Below are 22,308 nucleotides of genomic sequence, written 5' to 3' on the forward strand. Positions count from 1 at the left end.
ATACGGCGGGGGTGGCCTCCTACTCGCGCCGACTCGCGATAGCGCTGCGTCGCCGCCTTCGCTTCCTCGGCCGCTTCACGTTTGGCTCGGCGCTGACCGACCTGCCCTTTCGTATCGCATGGCCCTTGAACTACCAACGCGCGCCCCCGCCCCTTCGTCTCCGCTTGCCCCTGTCCCTCCACCTTTGCACACGCGCGGACACCGCGAGCGAGCGTGTGTGTGTGAGTGTGTGTGTGTGGAGGGGGCCACACAGGTATCGCCCTCGCCCCTTGACAGTTTCGCTCGTCCCTCTCCTTCTATTTGTTGTGAACGTGTTCCCCCTCCGCCATAACGTGTGCGCTCGTCAACGTCTACACGACTCGGTCCCATCCCCCCACCTCCCCCTCACCCACACATACGCACACACACACACACCGGCCTGCGACCGGCCCCATCGCCCCATGCGGCGCAGCGGCGGGCAGGCGCAACGCGCGTCACAGCACAGCCCCTCCCCCTCGCCGATCCGCCACGTGGTGCCTCCCTTTTCTCTCTGTCTGTCCCACCGACTCCTCCTCCTCCCCTCCGCCCCCGCCTCTCCTCACCATTGCCGCGTATCGCCAACAAAGACGGCATTAGCACATCATACGTCGGAGGGTGTCCACACCACCTCTGCCCCCCATCACACACACACACACTTCAGCTCCCCACCACCACCCCTCCCCTTTTCTTTGTCCTTATTTATTTGCACGCTCGACCCCCTCCCCCCCCTCATCCATATTCACACACACAGAGAGAGAGAGAGACGCACCCTCCTCTCCGAAGACGCTTCCGTATTCCCTTCTTCGGTGTTCACAAGAGCCGCGATGCCGAGGACAACGGCGTCAACGACAACGACGACGACGACGACGTCAGCAACAACAGCAACGGCAATGGCCAATCCGAAGCTGTACAGCTTTGCGAACGACTACAGCGTCGCCATGCACCCCAAGATACTGGAGCGAATAGTCAGCGACAACATGACCCAGCACGTCGCCTACGGGCTTGACAGCCACTGCGCGGAGGCTGTCCGCATGATCCGCGAGCTGATCGAGCAGCCGACTGCGGACGTGCATTTCGTTCCCGGCGGCACGCAGACGAACCTGATCGCCTGCAGCCTGGCGCTGCGCCCGTGGGAGGCCGTCGTCGCCACTCACCTCGGCCACGTCAGCACACACGAGACCGGTGCCATCGAGGCCACAGGGCACAAGGTGTTCACGGTGACGAGCCCAGACGGCAAGATGCGCATAGCGGGCATTGAGAGCGCGCTACACGAGAACCGCACGGAGCACATGGTGGTGCCGAAACTGGTCTACATCTCGAACACCACGGAGGTTGGCACGCAGTACACGAGACAGGAGCTGGAGGACATCTCCACCTTCTGTAGGGCACACAATCTTTACCTCTTCCTCGACGGCGCCCGCCTCGCATCGGCCCTTAGCAGCCCGGTCAACGACCTAACCTTGGCCGATATCGCCCGCCTAACGGACATGTTCTACATTGGCGCAACGAAGGCCGGCGGCCTGTTCGGGGAGGCGCTGGTTCTCCTGAACGACGCCCTGAAGCCGAACGTGCGCCACCTCATCAAACAGCGCGGCGCCCTCATGGCGAAGGGATGGCTGATGGGCATTCAGTTTGAGGTGCTGATGCAGGGCAACCTCATCTTTGAGCTCGGCTCTCACGCGAACAAGATGGCCATCATCCTTAAGGCTGGGCTGGAGGCGTGCGGCATCCGATTCGCATGGCCGTCGGAGAGCAATCAGCAGTTCCCTATCATGAAGGACAGCATGATCGCAGAGCTGCGAAAGCACTTCGCCTTCGACACCATTGAGCGCTTGCCGAATGGCACCAGCATCGTTCGTTTCTGCACGTCTTGGGCGACAGAGGAGGAGGAGTGTCACCGCTTCGTGGAGGTGCTCAAGCGCATCGCCGCATCTGCAGCCTAATTTATTTATTTATTTTTTCGGAATGGTGACGAAAAGCTATCCTCGGCGGTGGGAATCGCTGCCACGCACACCCCCCGCCCCTTCGTCTCCGCTTGCCCCTGTCCCTCCACCTTTGCACACGCGCGGACACCGCGAGCGAGCGTGTGTGTGTGAGTGTGTGTGTGTGGAGGGGGCCACACAGGTATCGCCCTCGCCCCTTGACAGTTTCGCTCGTCCCTCTCCTTCTATTTGTTGTGAACGTGTTCCCCCTCCGCCATAACGTGTGCGCTCGTCAACGTCTACACGACTCGGTCCCATCCCCCCACCTCCCCCTCACCCACACATACGCACACACACACACCGGCCTGCGACCAGCCCCATCGCCCCAGCACAGTCCCCCCTCCCCCTCGCCGATCCGTCACGTGGTGCCGGCTGCTTACGCGACGGTGGGCGTACGTGTGGGCCGCGCGAAAGGCGCTCGAGTCACGCTGCCACGTCGCCCACCATAGCGGTAGTGCAAACGCGTTCGCGGTCGCAGGCCCGTATGGCGCAGGGAGGCACCCCGTCCTCGCCTCCTCTACACTGAAGGGGAGGGGGGAGGGAAAGAGGCAGCGCTTCCATCACGGCAGTTGCCCTGTGCGTCAGCGCAGATGTCTTTCTGCGCTTTCCTCAGCCCTCCTGAGCCTTTGCGGACACCTCTTTCATGTGCCCATCCTCTCTCCCCCTCTTCTCAACACGCACACATACACATGCGCACATGCCATCGCCCCTGTCCGGGTAGCCTCTGTTGCCCTCGCCTCCCCTCTCCCCTGTCAGCAGCCTCTCATCTTCTCCTCCTTTCTCTGCGGACGCGTGCTGCTGTCGACGTGTGTGTGTGTGTGCCCCCCAGTGCTCTCAGCATCCCCCGCCACATTCCCCCCTCTCCACCGACGCACACATATATATATATAAAGAGAAAGAGGCACATCATACAGGCGACCGAGATGGGCGGCTGTGTCGTGTCGTTGATGGATTGCAAGGCGCGGGCCGAAGAGGTGCCGTGGAAGTTTGCCGAGGACGTGAAGCGATACGGCCCCTACAGCATCCCAGTCGCGAGAACAGAGACACCCAACAGCAGTGCGGTATACCTGAACGGCAAGCAGGCCACACCGGAGGCGCAGCAGGAGTGTGCCAGGAACTTTTACTACGGCCCGAACCAGCCGCAGCGCTTTGCGAAGCTCTGCCAGGAAAACCTCAATGAAGTGGCGCTGACCTACCGCCCCATTGACAAGGTGGTCAAGGAGCAGGTGGAGGGGTCATCTCGGCCGATGAACATCACGTACTTCTGTGAGGAGCGCAGCGTCACGTACCGGGAGCTGTGGTATGCGGCGACGGGCTTCAGCCGCGGCCTCGCCGAGCTCGGGCTCACGAAGCGCGTCAACGTATCCATCTACGAGGAGACGCGCTGGGAGTGGTTGGCAGCCACGTACGGCATCTGGATGCAGGACATGGTCGTCTCCACCGTGTACGCGAACCTCGGAGAGGACGCGCTCTTCTACGCGCTGCACGAGACGGAGTGCAAGGCGATTGTGTGCAACGGCAAAAACGTGCCGAACCTGCTACGCGGCGTCGGCAGCGGTGCCATCGCCGCCTGCACGATAATCTACTTCGACGCCCTGCCGGTCGCCGGGTGCGCGGATCTGCACGGGTGCCGCGTGTTGCCGTGGGCGGGTGTCGTGGAGCTGGGCCACGGCGCGGGTGCGCACCACGGAGTCGCTCCACCGGAGGACAACGACTCTGTAGCGCTCATCATGTACACGAGCGGCACGACCGGCAACCCGAAGGGTGTCATGCACACGCACGGCAGCCTCATTGCCGGCGTTCTCGCCATGGACGATTGGCTCTACAGCATCATTCCTCACAGTGCGGATGAGGTGTACCTCTCGTACCTGCCCATGGCGCACATCCTCGAGTTTGGTGTGGTGAACATCCTCCTCGCGCGCCGCGCCCACGTGGCGTTCGGCACCCCGCGCACGCTGACGGACGCCACGGCGCGGCCGTGCGGCGACCTCGCACAGTTCCGCCCAACCTTGTTCATTGGCGTGCCGCGCGTGTTCGACACCCTGAAGAAGGCCGTGGAGGCGAAGCTGCCGCCGGTGGGCACCCTCAAGCGGCAGGTCTTCGACTACGCCTACCAGAGCCGGCTGGCGGCGCTGAAGGAGGGCAAAGACACGCCGTACTGGAACGAGAAGGTGTTCAAGATCCCCCGCGCCGCTCTGGGCGGCCGCGTGCGCGCCGTCCTCAGCGGCGGCGGCCCACTCTCCGAGTCCACGCAGGAATTCGTCAACGTCGTCTTTGGCGGCATCGTCAACGGCTGGGGCCTCACGGAGACGGTGTGCATCGGCGCGATTCAGCGGTTGGGGGACCTGACACCGTCGGCTGTGGGCCAGGTGCTCAGCTCTGAGGAGCTTAAGCTGGTCGATATGGATGACTACAAGCACACGGACAAGCCGCATCCGCGCGGTGAGATCTGCCTGCGCGGGCCGTTCCTGTTCAAGGGCTACTACAAGCAGCCCGAGCTGACGCGCGAGGCGCTGGACGAGGACGGCTGGTTCCACACCGGCGACGTTGGCAGCATCGACCATGAAGGTCGCGTCTCCATTGTGGGGCGCATTAAGGCGCTGGCGAAGAACTGCCTGGGCGAGTACATTGCGCTGGAAGTGCTTGAGTCCATCTACAGCAGCAACCCGCTCGTCCTGAACAACTGTGTATGTGTTGTGGTAGACCCTAGGAAGAACTACATCTGTGCTCTCGTGCTCACCGACGAAACCCGGCTAACGAGCTTTGCAAAGGCGAGCGGGATCACGGGCGAGTACCCGGCCCTGCTGACGGACAAGGTGCTGCTGGCGAAGGCAGCGACGTCGATGGCGGAGACGGCGCGTGCGGCGCGGCGCCGCGAGTTCGAGGTTGTCCGAAACGTTTGCCTCGTCGATGACGAGTGGTCGCCGGAGAACGGCCAGCTGACGGCGGCACTAAAGCTCAAGCGCGGCGTTGTACATAAACAATACGAAGAGCAAATTGCACAGCTGTTCGCGGAGTGAACGAGAGGGAGGGGGGAGGGCTGCCCCTTCGGGAGGAAGGGTGAAGAGAGCGGGGCCTTCCCGGTGCGTGTCGTTTCCTCAGCAAGCCGGCCCCCTCCCCCCTCCCCCCCACACACACACTCACGCCTCGCCCCCTTCTTTCGCCACGGCCATCTGCCCCCTCCTCCGTTGAGCCGACGCATGACCTGTCGTGCGTTCATCGGGACTGCGTTCCCTCGTAGAGCACCTCCCCACCCCCTCTCACGATGCTGCTGCCACTGCTGCCAGGCTAGGATGGGGTCACCCCACCGCCGTGCGTGACGCCATCAGAGGGAGGGGAGGGGGGAAGTTCCTCACACGCTCGCTGTTGGCAAGGCGAGAGCCTGCAGGGCTGCCCTCAGGCAGCGGTGGCGGATGCTGTGGCACCGGCGGGGACGCCTGTGCGGGCGCTCCGCCGACGAGGCGAAAGGGTGTCGCACAAACGCTTGCCTGCGTGAGAAAGTGCATTGTGCGCAACCACGGCGCGGAGAGAAAAAAAAGAAAAAAGATTTGTGAGTCCACTCGCCGACTGCTTTCTTCATCTGTGCTGTGAACCGCGTATCCCAACGAGGGTGGGCTGGTCACCACCGCTAGGCGCCCTTCAGCCCACCGCCAGGGTCGTGGACGAGGGCCGTGAGGCAGAATCGAGCTGTTGTGCCTTTGGGTGCATATATATATATATATACTCATATATATATTGTTTAATATATATTCATACGTGTGTGTGTGGTATGGCGGAGTGACGTGGCTGAGGGGTGGGGAGCCAAGTCGGGTAGACGCCGGAAGAAATAGCGTGCGACTAAGAAACGGGGGCTGCGCCACGGTGGCATCGAGCCGTCCCAGCTCACCTTCCCCTCCCTCCCCTCTGGCCAGTCAACGAGGTAGGCTTCGGGCAGGTGTCTCCTGGTGTCCATGTTTGCATACAGGGTACGCCCATCGTACGCGGTGGATGGCGCGTTCCGCGGCCGCCTGCACCCCAGCACCGCCGTGCTCGTGTGCCACAGACGGCATGCCCGCTGCGGCAGCGGGCATGCCTCACTCCTCTCAGCGCCTTCGCCGCTGTTACCGTCTCCCTCCCTCTCTGTCTCGCTTTCCTCTTTGCCTCGCCCTCGCCTTCCCACCCCTCATCCCCGCCCGACGCCTCGCCGGCCGCACTGGCACAGCCTTTCGGCGCGCACCGCACTCACTCACTCCCTCTCAGCGCGGCAAGCAAGAGAGAATGGTGCCCCAGCTGATTGGTGACGCGAACGCGCACCGAGCGCGAGAGCGGGACGCCCATCCACCGCCAGGTCAAGGGGGACGGGCGAGAAGGACGGCCGCCGGCGAAAAGCGCGGTCCCACGGGCCTACCGCCCCACCCTTCGAGTCTCGCAGGAGCGTGCGGCGGATCCGGTAAGCGGGCCCGAGCGGCCATTCGAGCCGGCAGTCGTCGACGAAACGCAGTGTGTGTCGCACGAAGAGGTGTGGACGGGCGTGCCAAGCGTTGACCGTGGGCTGCGCGAGCTCGGCATCACCCCCCCCCAACTGCAAGGCTGGCATGTATCTCGAGGCGGGCTGGGAGTGGCGCACATCGGCGTACGGCGTGTGGTCATCAGGGTGTACGCAAGCCTCGGCGAGGCGGCGCTGAGCGGCGCCCTTGGCGGCGGCTCATCTAGGGCTGGCGGGCTTACCAAAGCCGTTGGCAATGGGCTGAAACGGCTTGTTAGTGACCGCGAGCCTGCGTGTGTCGGCCTGCTGGGTGGAGCTGGTAAACACGCCGGATGACAAGCACACAGATCACCCGGAGCCGCGCGGCTCTCTGCCCCTCAAGGGCTGCTAGAAGAAGAACAGCGTCACCAGGGCCGTCATCCACGCGGACAGCTGACTCTACGCTGGCGATGTCGGCACCACGGTTGGGCAAGTGCATCCCGCTAGAGACTCTGTTGTCCCTGTACGCGCAATCAAGCCTGTGGGTGCCGAGCGACATATGCGTTGTCGCTCACTCAGCCAAGCCGCACACCCGCACCACTACATGCACGACGGAGAGGAAGGCGTTGGTATTCGTGCAGCAGCGCGGCATCAAGGGGAAGGAGGAGGAGGAGGGGGCGTGAGAGAGGTCGCAGCACCGATCCTCTAGCGGTGTCGCCTGCCGTCCCTGCTCTCGTGCATCCCAACCTCCCTCTCTCTCTTTCTGTGCCGGTGTGTTAGCGCGCCGTCCCACTTCCCAATTAAATACGTTGCGATCTATGCAACGAGGCCATCGAGGAGGAGAGCGCGGGGATGTGCCATCCCCCATGGTTGCAGGGGCTGGTGCGCGTAGTGCGATGAGGCAGACAGCGAGAGCGCGCGCGCGCGACAAGAGCGGCGGCGCCGATCCGAGTCGTTACGAACGGCCACCGTGCTCATCAGCGGCGCTGTCCAAGCCACCACCACTGCCGCTACGTCAGTCCTCACCGTCCACCTTCGCAACACCATCACCGCTTCACCTTCGCCTCGGCGTCTCTCTTGTGAGGTGCCACGCCGCTTCCTCGACGGTGTGCCGGCGCATGTAAAGCCCCTGCGCGGCGTACCGCCGAGCGCCGCCGGCCCATCCACTCCATCAGTCGCCCTCCACTTCACGCGCGCACAGACAAATTCACACGGGCAGACATCCTCGTCTTTCTCTCTCCCCCTTCCCCTCCACCAACGAGGGACGGCAATCAGGCGCCAGTGTATGTATCTGTCTTCCTCCCAGCATCCACCCCAAGGGTGGAGGCGGGCATTCCGGCAGATGCGCACAAGATGCCCTCCTCCTCCTCCCCCTCCCCCCATGCATCATCGCGCTCTCTAACGTTGCTCACCATCTCTGCTCTTCATCCGCTGCCTCATCTCCGTTGGCCACATTACGATGTACCTCCGGCACGGTTGTCAGGAACAGTATCGCGTTAGACGCGCACAGACGCACCCACGTGCATCATCGAGCACTCCCCTCATCCCATCCCCTTCACGAGTCATCTCTGTTTTCTCACACACTTACACACACACACACGAAGATGGGCAACTGCGTTGTCTCGCTGATGGCGAAGCGCAACGCGGCGCAGCTGACGCCCGACCCACGCGCCGAGGAGCTCGAGCGCCGGCGTGCGGCGTGTGGTGGTAGCTTCGTGCAGCGTGTGCCCGGCACAGAGAGCGCGCACGCCTCGGCGATCTACCGCATCGGCGGCGTATCCGCGGCGCAGCACGAGGCCATCCTCGCGGCAGCGGCGGTGCGGCCCATCTTTTACACCTCAATGCTGCAGTACTGCGCCGAGCGCACGCACCAGCGCGTGCTTGGCTACCGCCCCGTGAAGTGCGTTACGAAAGAGCCGGCGCCCTCCAGTGGCAGCGCGAGAGGTGCGACACAGAGAGAGCGAATAGTATCCATTACCCACTTCGACGATGTCGTGTACGTGACCTACGGGGAGTTGGCGCGGCGCATTCACAACTTCGGCGCCGGTCTCGGCGTCCTCGGCGTCACGGCGAACGCAAACGTCTCCATTTACCTCGACACGTGTGTCGAGTGGCTGATCGGCATCTACGGCATCTGGTCCCGCAGCGCCGTTGCTGCCACCGTTTACGCGAACCTCGGCGAAGCGGCGTTGGCGCATGCGCTGCACGAGACAGAGAGTCGGGCCATCCTCTGCGGGGCGGCGAACGTGGCGAACGTGCTGAAGCTAATGAAAAACGGCGTCATGCCTCAGGTGCCGATCCTCCACGTCGGCCCCCTGCCCGCCTCGCTCGACACGCACGGTGAGCAGGTGGTGAGCTTTGAAGAGGTAGAGGCCATGGGTGCGGCGCACCTTGCGGCCGGTGCCGCGAAGGGCGCAGGCCCGCTGAGCGACGACGACCTGGCGCTCATTATGTACACAAGCGGCACCACTGGCGACCCGAAGGGTGTCATGCACACGCACCGCACGCTGGCCGCCGGCCTGCACACCCTCGAGCCACGTGTGCTGGAGCTGATTGGCGAGCCGTCCCCCGAGGAGGCGTACCTCTCGTACCTGCCCATGGCGCACATCATGGAGTTCACCATCACGAACATCTTCATCTTCCGCGGCGCCTTTGTCGGCTTCGGCACCCCGCGCACGCTGACGGACGCCACGGCGCGGCCGCACGGCGACCTGATCACCTTCAATCCGTCCATGCTGGCTGGTGTGCCGCGCGTGTTCGACACCCTGAAGAAGGCCGTGGAGGCGAAGCTGCCGCCGGTGGGCACCCTCAAGCGGCAGGTCTTCGACTACGCCTACCAGAGCCGGCTGGCGGCGCTGAAGGAGGGCAAAGACACGCCGTACTGGAACGAGAAGGTGTTCGCAGCGCCCCGGGCGGTGCTGGGCAGTCGCCTCCGCATTATGCTGAGCGGCGGCGGCCCACTCTCCGAGTCCACGCAGGAATTCGTCAACGTCGTCTTTGGCCGCGTCGTGATCGGCTACGGCCTCACGGAGACGGTGTGCGTCGGCGGTCTGCAGATCGCCGGCGACACGGAAGCGAATGTGACAGGGCTGATGGAGCCCGGTCAGGAGCTGAAGCTGCTCGACATCGACGAGTACAAGCACACGGACACCCCCGAGCCGCGTGGGGAGATGCTGTCGCGCGGGCCGTACCTGTTCAAGGGCTACTACAAGCAGCCCGAGCTGACGCGCGAGGCGCTGGACGAGGACGGCTGGTTCCACACCGGCGACGTTGGCAGCTTCACCGCGGAGGGAAAGATGCGCATTGTGGGGCGCGTCAAGGCGCTGGCGAAGAACTGCCTGGGCGAGTACATTGCGCTGGAGGCGCTGGAGGCGGTCTACGCCGGCAACGAGCTGCTGCAGCCGAACGGCGTGTGCGTATTGGTGCACCCCGACAAGCCGTACATCACGGCGCTGGCGTTGACTGACGAAGCACGCGCGACGAGCTTTGCGGCGAAGCACGGGATCGAGGGCGAGTACCCGGCCCTGCTGAAGGATCAACGCTTCCAGCAAGCAGCGGCGATCTCGATGGCCGACACGGCACGCGCCTCGAACCGCGCGTCCTTCGAGTGCGTGAAGCGGGTGCGCGTCATCGACGATGAGTGGACGCCAGAGAACGACATTCTGACGGCAGCCCAGAAGCTGAAGCGCCGCGTCATCGACGCACAGTACGCACAGACGATCGCGGAGCTCTTCACAGACGACTAAGCGAGCGTCTTCCCACCGCCGCTTCCGGAAAGGGGGGCAGAGGGAGCGGTGGCGAAGTGGTCCAATGGATGAGCGGCACGCGAAGGGGAGGCGGAGGACGAGTGGGCCATGGCGTTGTGCGCAAGTCGCACTCGATTGCCCTCCGCGTCCTCGCCTCAAAGGCGTGTCTGTTTAACCCTGCCTCCCTCGCCGTCTCTGTCGCCCTCCCACTCCCCCGTCTGCCGCCCTCTCTGCGACACCTGCGCCTTTTTTCCCGCTCGCTGCGGGCGTGGCCAACGGCATGGACGAGTGCGCTGCCGATGCGTTTCTAACGGCTATCCCTTCATGTGTCTTTCCGTTCTCTTCTCTGTGTGTGTGTGTCTCAGTCTCTGCTGTGAGCACCTTTAGCGTATGAGAGCTGCGGTGCAAGCACGTTTTGCCCCTCGGCTCCCTCCCTCTTTCTTTCTCTCACACACGCACGCACACACACACGTACAGAGAGAGAGGGTGAGTGTCTCTGCGCACCAACCCCTCCCCTCCCCTCTGTTTCATTTACTGTGTCGCTTCTTCTTCGCAGCTACGCGCGCCGGTGGCCCATCACGTGTGTGTGTGTGTGTCTTTCTGTTTGCCCTGTCTGTTGCCGTTATACGGGGATGGTGATGTGCACCACCGTCGCCGCCCCCCTCCTCCTCTCCTCTCCTCTCCTCTTTCTATGCAGTCGTCCTTATCATCTCGTTATTGCTGATGTGCTGAGTGACGCGTACGTCTTCACCGAGTGTCGCTCGATCTCGCTCTCTGCGGGCGTATAAGTCTCTATGCTTTCGTTAAGGCGCACAAGCACGACCGTCGCCGCCTCCCCCCCCTCTCATCGCATGCTTGCGCCGGTGCGCGTCTGCGCGGTAAGCCCTCCCTTCTCCCCCTCCCCCTCCCTCTCTCACTTTCCGGAGATCAAAAAAAAATGTTCCCTCTTCCGCCTGCGTTCGTCCGTTCGCGTCGTCTCTCTCTTCTTTTTTTTTTGCTCTCCCTTTCTTTCCCCTCACCCTCTGTTGCTGTCACCGCATCCCCCTCTCCCTCCCCTGTTACCCCACTCACACGTCCTCCTCTGCGTACTCACGTGTTTGAGTCAGCATTACGGGATGGCAGAGGGAGGGCGGGGGGGTGCAACCCCCTGGCCTCCCCCCGAGACAGTGTGCAGTCCTCCTCTTTGTACATACCGACAGAGCAGCAGACGCGGTAATCAGGCGCAGAGCCCCTCCCCCACCCCCAGCCTTCAAAGGCCAGAGACAGACACACACCAGCTGCCCCCATTAGAAAGGCGTCTGTGTAAGCGTGTGTGTGTGTGCCACAAGCCGACGGACCCGCACAGCTGCCGATCCGCCGGGAGCTGATGAGGGTGGCGCGCGCGGTGTACTCTCTCCGCCAATGTCGAGGGCCTCTGCGAGGCTTCCATCGTCGGCGCAGATATGGCGCTCTGACCTCCTCCTCCTCCCCCCTCCCCTCGCCCCTGGAGCATCGCTGTAGGGCATGGGATCGCAAGCACCGCTGTAGTCTCCGAATGACCCCGCCCGCCCCGCCTTCAACGTACACACAGTTCGAACGGCGTCATCCTAGACGTGCCAGCAGCAAAGCAATGGAGAGTGGGTTCGGGTCACAAACCTGCGGACATCCACCCATCCACCCACACCCCGCGAAGCACTCTTCGCTGCATCCGGTGACGAGTCGCTGCAGCGGGCGGCGGGGGGGACGCCGTTCACCACCACCACCCCGCTGCTGCTGCTGCTGCTCGGGTCAAAGAACAAGAGCGGCACGGCAGCGTCTCGCCGGCCTCTCCGAGGCGCCGTGAGGGCGTTCGCGGCGCTGTGGCCCTTTCCGTTGCTCTCCTCATATTTGTGTGTGTGTGTGTGGTGTGTGTGTGATGCGGACGACGGGGGCGAACCCGATCGACATCTGTTACCTCAATATGAGGTGCGCCAAGGTCTACACTCGCCCAGGTGGACGAGAAAAGGGAGGGGGCCGACGGCGCTGAGATGACCCTCAGCCCTTGCGCCCCTCCTTCGCTTAGCTCTGCATCGGCCAAAGCCGCTCTCGCAAGATGGGGCCTGTGATTGCTGGAGAGCGGAAGGGTGCGCGATCCTCTCTTGGCGAAGGGGTGAGGCGGTGGTCACCGAAGGCCATCCAGCAGCGCCCGCCTCTGCATGTCGCTGTCAGACAGTCCTGTGGGCAGGGGGGAGGGGGCGCCGCGATCGTTGTTGTTGCAACCGTCCTGGTGTTCCCTTCTGTCTCAACGGCCTCCCTCTCCACCGTCCCCTCCCCCTTCCTCCTCGTCTCCCCTACGGCACACACACACACACGGTGTTATCCATTTTTTCTCTCTCGATTACGCCTGCGTCTAGTGGCGACTCGTGCAGGTATTGTGTGTGTCTCTGTCTGTGTGTGTGCCGCTCAGCTGGGCGGACGCGCACGCGCACGCACACGCCTGCAGGACAGCAACGCCTCCAATCACTGCTGTCGTCTAAACACCACCCGTGAGCCCTCGTCCCCCCTCCCCTCCCCTTACCGCGCCTCCCGCTTGCCTTACCCCATCTCCTCTCCTCGTGCCACCTGCACATCAGCACCCCTGCGCAACACGTTCAGCCGAGCACAACGGCCTCCCCCCCTTCCACCACCACACACACATCCTCCTCCTCCTCCCTCCTTTTACGTGCTGCTCCGCTCTCCTCCCTGAACTTTCTGCCGCCCTCGGCGCTGCTTGCTTCACCAGGTCGCATGTTGTGAGGGGTGCCTGCGAACAGACTGTCACCTGTTTCCTCCTCCGACGCAGCTTGGCAATCCTTTCCGAGTCGCAGCGCGCGCCAGCTCTGGCTGCTCCCTCGCCACCGCCCTCCCCTTCACGGCACGGAACGTGCAGAGGGCGTGAGAGAGTGGCGCGCAGGGCACAGCTGTCTCTGTGTGCCAGTGTGTGTGCGTGTGTGTGTTAGCGCCTCGTCTCCACACTTTCTGTTACTGTTTTTTTTTACCCTCCTGTCGCCCTCTCGCTTGCTCTTGCGAGCGCCTACACCGTTGTTCTCTGAGGGCGTGTGTGCCAGCGCAAGTTGTTGCTATCTGTTGCGATTGTAGCAGTGGTGGCGTCAGCGTTGGGGGGAAGGGGGTGGAGGGCAAGGACCATCAAGAGCTGGTGAGAGTAAAGGCCGACGAAGACACACGCACGCGCGCCCGCTCGGTCGGGCACACCGGCAACCAATCAGCCCTTCCCTCTGGGTATGCCGGCGTGCCTTGGCTGCGTTGTACTCGCGCGTACAATCACCGTTCTTCGATGGGTGCGCTGCTTGTGGCGCTGCTGCAGTGCCGCAACGACCAGTCCCTGTACCCGAACCTCCGCGCCACACAGCAGAAACAAAATGTTTCGTGGAGGCAGCCATGCTCGGTGCCGCTGCTGGCTGATGCACGCCATGACGGCCAGCACTCACACAGAGATAGCTCCTTGATGGCCTCCACCGCCACCACAGCGCCGACGGATGCACTGGAGGGAGAGGCGGCGGCACTCCCAACGGCATCGGGGCGCGCGAGAGCACCTAACGGCGTCGTGTCATTGCCGACGTGTTTTGCGGCTCCCGCCGGTGATGTGGGCGAAGCTCGTAAGTGCGTTGTCAACCTTTCTAGTATTCGAAGCGGTGGTGGCGGCACTGGAGCGGGTAGCAACGCCGCCGCCGCGATCTCACGCCTGCTCACCACCAAGTCAGCGCCGACGCCGCCTGCAGCCTGGCAGCTGCAGCTGCCCAATCATCTGGCGGCGGCGCAGCCTGCGGTGGAGAAAAAGCGGTCCGTCTGCACGCACCCCGGCGTGCCACCACCCGCATCCGCAGAGGCAGCAAGCGCCACGTGTGTGCTCATGCCCAGCGCCACGGCCGCCGCCGCCGCCCCCCTCACACCGACTGCTCTGTCGAAGGGTCGCCTCAGTAACGGCGCTGAGCCCCTCCCCGCCGCACAGCCGCCAGCGACCTCGACGCCGGTGTCGGCACAACAGCTCACGACGACCGGTGGGCTGCCGATCAGCTCACTGGATGCGTCGACCGCGAAGGACGGCGACCGCGTGAGGAGGGCGGCCTCGCCCTGTGCCGCTGTAATCGATCGGCCACCGCCAGGCACGGGCGATGAAGGTGCTGGTGCGCGGGAGAGTAAAGAGGAGGAGGTGACCGGCGGCGAAGAGGGCCATGACGACGACGACTTTGGCCCGATGGACTGTGCGGATGCCTTCCAATATTACTACGACGATGACGAGGGCGTGTACCGCGACGTCGAGAGCACCGTGTACGCCGCCCCGCACATGGCCCGCGTGCCGCTGCCCGCGTTGCGCAATTTCTATCGTAATCAGCAGACGGCTCTCTGCGCGGCAAAGGCGCCCGCCGCGTTGACCGCCACGTGGTCGCCCCCGATGGGGTGTGGTCGCATGGTACCGGCCATCCCGAGCGTCCTGCTGCTTGGCGCCGCCGCAGGTGCCACCGGCGCGGGGGCTGCGGCCAAAGCGGCTGCCTCAATTCCGGCGCTGCTGGTGTCCGAGGCAGGCCTCGACCGCCACGCGCGCGACGCCGCGACGGCGAGTGGTGTGGCAGTGACGGAGGCCCAGCCGGTGGCCGGACACTTCATTTCGCTTGTGGAGGAAATGGCAGCGGCGTGCCACCGTATCGGTGCCGCGCCGTTCGTCTGCTGGCGCAGCATCGATCGCGTGACGGAGCTGTCACCGGACGACGCGCTATGGCGGCGATACGGCAACCGCGGCGGCGGCGGTGGCCGGCTCGACAACGCACGCGGGGAGGCCGAGGACGATACCTCGTGCCCGCCAATCAGCGATGCGCCGCACAAGCGCCGCCCGCGCTGCCCCGCTCCACTGGCCGGCGACGTGGATGGTGGCACCACAGCTCCTCTGCCCTCGTTGCAGCAGGAGCGGCATGCCGAGTCGCCGTCGCTTTACTATCTCGGCCCAAAGCAGTACATGACCGCGTGTGTGTGGTGGTCGCGTGTCGAGGCATTTGGCTTTGGCCTGCGCAGCATGGGCCTGCGCCCTGGCGACCTAATCGGCATCGTCGAAGACGCGCGATGGGAGTGGCTCGTCACGTGTTACGCGGCGTGGAGTGTCGGGCTCGTTGTCGTCGTCTTCGACAGGTCGCCTAGGACCATGGCGCGGGTCGCCATGGACACGGCGGCGGAGATGCGGGTGCTCGTGTGCAGCCCCGCTGCCCACCGCGCATTGCGCCGGCATTTCGACGACGCTGCTGCAACGGCAGAGGCGGCAGCTCGCAGCGCTCGCACACGAGCCACGTGCACGCCCATGACAGCGAATGAGAGCGGCCATCACCATCGCGGCGAGGGTGAGAGCAGCGATGCGGCGGCGGTGACATGCGGGGAAGCGTTCGCCGGGCCCTCAGCGAAACGGCGCGCGCCTTCACTTCGGTTCATCGTCGTCCGCTGCGCCGAGCCTCCGCGCAGCGACGGCGACAGCGGCGACGGCCATGCATCGGTGGCGCGTAGCAGTGCGACGGCTGCCGCGCCACCGCCGCCATGGCGGTCCCGCGCACGCACGCAAGCGCGGCAGTCGTCGTGCCGGGCCGACGACGCACCTGCGGAGGGGCACGATGGAGAGGAGGACGACGAAGGCGATGAGGAGGAAGAAGCGCTATGGTGGAGCGATGTGCTCATGCATGGCGAGGCGAAGCTCGCGGCGTGGCGCCAACGCAAGGTGCAAGAACGGCGGCTGCAGCTGCAGCAGGCGCGTCTGCGCCACCATGAGCAGCAACGCTGGGCCCGCGCTGGGGCTCACGCCGCCGCCCCCTCGACGCGGCCAGGCGCCTCCCGCCGTCGTCGCTTGAGCAGCGAGCTCGGCGTGGATGACCTACGCGGCACCGCGTGCGCGGCGACGACCTCGCCGGGCGGGAGCGCCAAGCTTGCCCCCACTGCGGCCGTCAGCGACAGCGGGACAACCACCGCGTGCACGGCATCCCACGGTGCCGCTACGGCCCCCGTCATGCCTCCCAGCGCCGCGGCGAGGCGCGTGTCGGCATCAGCGGAGGGAAGGAAGCCGCTAACGGATCTGCCTCTACGCAGATCTGGTGGCGGCTATGGTAACCCGACGCCAACGCCATGGGTAGCAGCCGGCAACATCGCCGCGGCCGGCGCGCCGCCGGTGATGATGAACGACGGGACGCCGCAGCTGCTACTCGCCCCTCTCGAGCCAGATGGCATCGCCTTCATCCTCTACACCGAAGGCGATCCTAAAGGTGTTCTCCTCACGCACGGCGCCGTCAGGGCCTCCGTGGCTGCCCACCAAGAGTACCTCGACTCGACCGACGTGGATAGCGAAGATGGGCCGCGTCGCGTCACGGGTGGGGGCGGCACAACGACTAGCACTGCTGCCTCCATCTGTGACAGCAGCAGCAGCAGCACCGCCGCGGAGGACGCCGGGCGTGGTGGGCGTGGCCACGGCCGCATCGCCCGCTACTCGACAGCCTACATGCCCGCCCTGCGCTCCCGCACCGCCCCAGCGGGGCGACCCTCGTACATGGCGTACCTCCCTCTGCACGACGTCTGTGAATTCGTGGCAGAGACGGCATCGCTCATCCGCGGAATCCTTGTGTGCTACGGCACGCGCCGCACGCTCTTCGACACGTGGGCGCGCCCTCACGGCGACCTCACCGAGTACCAGCCCACTATCTTTCCAGCTCTGCCGGCGACACTGGCGCGTTTGCGCCGCACCGTCGAGACGATGGTGTCCACCGGGTATCGCCAGCTGCTGTTCGAGGCCGCGTACGAGGCGCGGCGGCAGGCGATGCGGCGCGGGCTGCAGACACCGTTTCTGCTTTCCACCATCTTTGCCCCCTCGCGCGAGCTGCTCGGTGGCCGCTGCCGGCTTGTGCTTGTCCGGGGCGGGGCGGGCGCCGCCCCGCTGCACCCGCGTGACCAAGAGTACCTCGCCGTCGTGTGCGGCGCGTCCCTCGTGCAATCCTATGGCGTCGCGGAAACTGCCGGGTGCGGGCTGCAGCAGGCGTACTGCGCGGCGCAGCTCGATTCGATCGGCGGTCCAATGGGGCCAGTGCACGTCAAGATGCGCGACGTCCTCACCACCCGCGCGACGTTCATGAGCAGCGCCGCCGCCGCCACCGCCGCGGCAGCCTGGAGTGGTGGCGGCGCTGGCTTAAGTGGCTGGACGCATCACTCCGAACGACCAGCAGGTGAGCTGTTGCTGCGTGGCCCCACCATCATGGCCGGCTACTACCGGCAGCCGGAGAGGACGGCGGCGGTGCTGGAGAGGAGCGGCTGGCTGCACACGGAGAACGTCGTGGAGCGCTGCCCGGACGGCTCTTTCCGTCGGGTCGCCTCCCTGCGGCCGCACCACGCCACGACAAGCAATGGTCACTGCATCGCCCTCGAACCTCTGGAGGCGCTCTACGCACAGCACCCGCTCTGCCTCGAGGGCGGCGTCTGCGTGCTCGTGCATCCATATCGACGGTACATCTGCGCTCTCGTCCTCACCGACGCGCAGCGCCTGCGTGGCTTTCTCCAAACGACCGTTGCTGCCACCGCCGCTGTGGCAGTGCCATCGCCACACCCGCAGCCAACCTCTCCCACCTCGCCGCTACGGTTGTCGCCTTCATCGCCGCAGCGGCTGAGCTGGGCTGCAGTCGTCGACGGGTGGTGGCCCCAATGCCTGGGCGATCCGGCGCTGAATCAGGCCGCCGCCGCCTCGCTCGCGGCGTGGGCGACGCAGCACGGAGACGCCGCCCCGTACGAACGTGTCCGGCATGTCCGCGTTCTGTACGACACTTGGGATGCGGCGCATCACACACGCACCTCGACGGGGCGGCTGTTCCGGCCAGCCATTCACTACTGCTATAGGGACATTATTCAGGAGCTTTTCATGGATGAAGACTGACGGGGCGCGCGTGGAAGGGAAAGGCGGGGTGGGTGGAAGCAAGGCTGACGGTCCCACTTGCCGCTCCCGTACGCGCACCCCGCGCCGCGGACGCCCCTACACGGACTATACACGGCACGGCCTCTGTGTGTGTGTGTGTGACTCTTCATCGTGATACCCCCCTTCCCCTCCTACCTTAATGCTCACCCTGCCCTCCTTCCACCCCCCACTCCCCCCACGTGCCTGTGCGGAATGGGGGGAGTGGAAGGAGGAGGAGGGGGGCGTCTGTGCGTGTGTGCGCTGCACCTCCTGAGCGGCCGTCCCCACCAGTGGCGCAGTCGTCTCACAGCGACGGCGACAAGGAAACCGCTGAGCCGTGGAGAGGGGAGCTCATCAGCGAGGCGGAACCGCGAGCGCCATCCTCTCCGAGGAAAAGGGCGCGGACGGCACCCGCCCACTCACGCCAGTGCTCGCGTATACAACCACACAGCGGTGAGAGAGGTTGTCTCCTCCCTCCCTCTCCACTTTCTCTCCGCTTTCCCACCACACACACACACACCATCATCACCACCTCTTTCCCTAAAAGGCACTCTGGCGCCGAGACAAAGCTAACGGCACTCGTGCGCGAGCGCACACCTACACACCGATACACGCGCGTGCGCGTGTGTGAGGGAGCGCCTGTGCTTTTTTTGTCATCGTCGTTCATCGGCATCTGTTCGGGTGCTCCGTCAGACATACCGTGAGGGTAGTGAGAGGCACACGACTGCATCGCTCGAGGACGAAGAGAAAGGGCAGCAGAGCATTTCTCTTACCGTTCAGAGCGTGCGTGTACGACGGCTGTCGCCTCTGCTGCGCTGTCGGGGGGAGGGAGTACGCATGATTGGGTCAGGATGACGTCACGTGCGAACCTTGATTTTTATATTCGAGGGCCGGAGCGGCGGCAATGCGAGCGTGAGCGAATGGCGCGGCAGCGCGCCCCGATGTATGAGTGGCGGCACGACTTTTCGGAGTCCGCCTTCGACGCGGCGACGGGCGAGCGCCGACCGCTGCAGCGCGCCTTTAACCCACTGCCAAAGCAGCACCCGGTGTCTACACTGACTACCCGGACCGCGGCTCACAAGGCCGATGCGCACACTGACTGCGAAGATGTAGAGCAGGATAACCACGGGCCACAGCATCTGCCGTCGCCACGGCTCCTGTGGAGCCCGCAGCAGACGTTGGGCGATGGCGGCGGTGCCGCCGCCATCGCGGCGGTTTCGGCGCGACCAGCGACGGCGACCACATGGCAGTCTGCGGCGCAAAGTATATCCGATCGGCGCCGCGTGTGGCGGCACACCGACTTCGCCTTCTCAGAGGACTACTTCCGCACGAGCGCGCGCGTGTCTGCCACGCAGACGCGCCCTGGAGCTGCCATGGCCACAGCATCTGCCGTCCGCCATGGGGCGGGCAGAAGTGGCGCCTATGTGCCCTACCTCCACGACACGATTCTCTTCTGTGAGCCTAGGCCGCACCCGAAGGAGCTGCGCACTCGTGGGCTGGGCGCCGTCGCCGGCGCTGCCGCCGCCGCCGACCAGTTGCCCCCGATGTGCCGGGCGTCCTCCGCAGCAAGGGTGGTACTGGCCGTCACATGCAACGCCGCCGAATCGCGCGCGAGGGAGCTGCAGGCGTCGATGGATGCGAAGCGGAGAGAGCTGCAGAGCCTTCCCACGTCGGCGCCATTGCATAAATCGTCGCAGCCGCAGCCGACACCGTGTCTATACAGCGCCGCCGGCGAGAGCTTCACGGACGAGGACGACGACGCAGCGGCGAGGGCCGTCGACGACCGCTACAGCGTCAGCAGCGACGTCCGCACGGCGGCGGCGGAGCAAGTGGAAACGTGCTGCGACGTCGCGGGGCCCTCCATCGCGGTGAAGCAGCGCGCAGCGGCGCTGGCCGAGGGCGTTTACACCGACCTCATCCTGAACCGCGCGAAAGCCTGGTCAGCATCACCAGCGGTAGCTGCCTCGAAGACAGAGATACCGACGTGCGAGTTGGCGTACAGTCTGAGGCCGTCCTACTTGCAGTCGCGTCTGTGCCGATCAGCAGCGCGGCGCAGCAGCAGCAGCAGCCAAAGTATCGGCATCGTCGGCATCACCTCGGACTGCTACTCGGCATCGCTGGACGCGGGAGCGAGTGGCACCACGCAGCACACAACGGCGGCGACGTCACCCATGACAGGGTACGCGCCAGCGCCGCGTATCCGCGGCCATCGCGGCAACGGCGTCTCGAGACCGCCATCCGAGCGTGCCGTCACGCGGTCCCCCGCTAACGAGAGCCTCGCCGGCGTAGCGGCAGCGGTGGCTGATGTCATCAGCTTTGCCTTGCGAAGCGGTAACACTGCTCACCACAGCAGCACCACGACGGCACCGCCACAGGCCCTCTCCCCGATAGACCTTGGACGCGACGAGGGTGAAACGGATGAGGCGCGCAGCCCCGACCGCATCGATGGCCAAGCCACGTCGAAGACATCTCCTACTGCGGCCGCGGTCGGCGCGCAAGCGGGGCACCTGCAGGGCTGTCGCCTGACTGCTTCACCACCGCCGAACGGCAGAAACGCGCAGCTGCAGCCTGGCTCGCACCCCTCGCCAAGCCTTCTCTACCGTACAAGGAATAGTACCGACTCGCCGACGCTCCTAAGCCCCTGCGGCGACGGCGGTGGCAGTACGGTGGCCGGTGGCAGCAGCTACGGCGGCGGTGACGGGCGTCAGCGGCGCTGTCCGCATGGGCGCCACTCCAAAGCGAGTCGTGGCCGAGCTCCCGGTGGTCCGAGCGAACGGGATCACATGCGCGACGGTGCACTGCCACAGCATCCACACAGCCAGCGGTCGGTAACGGCTCATCGCCTACCGGTAGAGTCGAAGGAGACGCGCGTCTACGCGGTGCGCGTGCGTCGCTTCTTCAAAGCGGAGTCAACGCCCCTCAAGCGCGCGGAGCCGCCGAGGCAAGGGGTACCGGTGATGCTGCCACAGGACTGGCAGCAGAACTGCTGAGTACACATGCAGTGAGAGGCGCGTGCCCCGATATGTATATATATATATATATATCCCTCTCGTGAGCACACACACGCACACCACGGCTCTCCTCTTCACCCCTCCCCTAAACACCTCCCCCACCCCTCGACCTTCTTTGGCACGATAGAGCCGCGCCGCTTCTGCTGGCGACACAGAGCGCCGCTGCCTCTCCCCCCTCCCCTTCAGCGTAGAGGAGGCGAGGGCGGGGTGCCTCCCTGCGCCACACGGGCCTGCGACCGCGAACGTGTTTGCACCACCGCTATGGTGGGCGACGTGGCAGCGTGACTCGAGCGCCTTTCGCGCGGCCCACACGCACGCCCATCGTTTCTTCATCGTTCTCAAAGGACTTGTGCGAGCGCCTCAGCGCTGTTGTGTGGTTGCTGGCGTGTGTAGTCGTCGTTGGAGGAGGGAGGCCGGAGACAGCTTGCGCGCATGGCGCTCTTCGTCGCCGCGCCCTCTCCCACCGTTTTTTTTTCCTGTCCTCTTCCGTCTCCGTCTCCCCTCCCTTCGCTCCCCCCACCTCCCAAGCATACACATACACACCCGCGCACACGCACGCACACACGCCTCATCCCCCCACCACCACCGCTGTACTCCCCGCGTCGGTGCTGCCTGTCACTGACGATGACCGCGTTTTTATGTGCTTTTACTGATGTGCTGTCTGTTCGCCTCTCCCTCCCCTCCCCTCCCTCCTCCCCCCACCCCACCCAACCCTCTTCTCGCACTCCTTACTGTTTCTGACACGATGTCGCTGTTGTTGTCACCACCCCCTCCCCCCGCCCCGCTGTTCGTCTCTCTGCCTGTGTGTCCGTCTCTGTCTCTGTCTGTGTCTCTGCCTCTGTGTGTGTGTGTGTGTGTAAGTGCGTCGGCCTCTTCTGCTGCTTATCGCTCTTCGCAGGTCAGATGCCGCACGCTCCAGCACGTGAATCCATGCACGCAGCACACACGCAGGTGGCCGTGAGAAGTTGGCTACCTCAGGTGGTGATCTCCTGCGCCTCTCGCAGCTTCCCCACCTGCCACCCACGACCACCCGCCGCCATGTCCTACGCGTGTTTTCGAGAGGGTGGGTGGGTGGGTGGAGAGAAGGCCTCCGTAATGCTGTCTTGCACTTTTTGTTTCCCCTGTATCACCGCCCCTCCTCATTGCTGTGGATGTAAACTTAGCTATGCAACCCTCTCCTTACTTG

At 64.8% G+C, this 22,308-nt stretch overlaps 5 protein-coding genes across 5 annotated transcripts; all 5 read left to right on the forward strand.

The window, feature by feature from the left end:
- Positions 1–995: 995 nt before the first annotated feature.
- LSCM1_08188 (uncharacterized protein) lies at positions 996–1,961 on the forward strand (the record flags this gene model as incomplete). Its single annotated transcript, XM_067325526.1, has 1 exon — positions 996–1,961. The coding sequence occupies one exon, from the start codon at positions 996–998 to the stop codon at positions 1,959–1,961; it is 966 nt and encodes a 321-aa protein (XP_067181701.1).
- Positions 1,962–2,923: 962 nt separating this feature from the next.
- Positions 2,924–5,020, forward strand: LSCM1_08189 (uncharacterized protein; the record flags this gene model as incomplete). The annotated part of the gene is made up of 1 exon (XM_067325527.1): positions 2,924–5,020. One exon carries the CDS (start codon positions 2,924–2,926, stop codon positions 5,018–5,020), a length of 2,097 nt encoding a protein of 698 aa, XP_067181702.1.
- Positions 5,021–8,048: 3,028 nt separating this feature from the next.
- On the forward strand, positions 8,049–10,190 carry LSCM1_08190 (uncharacterized protein; the record flags this gene model as incomplete). Its single annotated transcript, XM_067325528.1, has 1 exon — positions 8,049–10,190. The coding sequence occupies one exon, from the start codon at positions 8,049–8,051 to the stop codon at positions 10,188–10,190; it is 2,142 nt and encodes a 713-aa protein (XP_067181703.1).
- Positions 10,191–13,653: 3,463 nt separating this feature from the next.
- LSCM1_08191 (uncharacterized protein) lies at positions 13,654–18,093 on the forward strand (the record flags this gene model as incomplete). Its single annotated transcript, XM_067325529.1, has 1 exon — positions 13,654–18,093. One exon carries the CDS (start codon positions 13,654–13,656, stop codon positions 18,091–18,093), a length of 4,440 nt encoding a protein of 1,479 aa, XP_067181704.1.
- Positions 18,094–18,962: 869 nt separating this feature from the next.
- On the forward strand, positions 18,963–21,101 carry LSCM1_08192 (uncharacterized protein; the record flags this gene model as incomplete). Its single annotated transcript, XM_067325530.1, has 1 exon — positions 18,963–21,101. One exon carries the CDS (start codon positions 18,963–18,965, stop codon positions 21,099–21,101), a length of 2,139 nt encoding a protein of 712 aa, XP_067181705.1.
- Positions 21,102–22,308: the final 1,207 nt, after the last annotated feature.

Source organism: Leishmania martiniquensis, chromosome 1 (genome assembly GCF_017916325.1).
Source record: "Leishmania martiniquensis isolate LSCM1 chromosome 1, whole genome shotgun sequence".
In the NCBI taxonomy this organism is placed as follows: Eukaryota; Euglenozoa; class Kinetoplastea; order Trypanosomatida; family Trypanosomatidae; genus Leishmania; species Leishmania martiniquensis.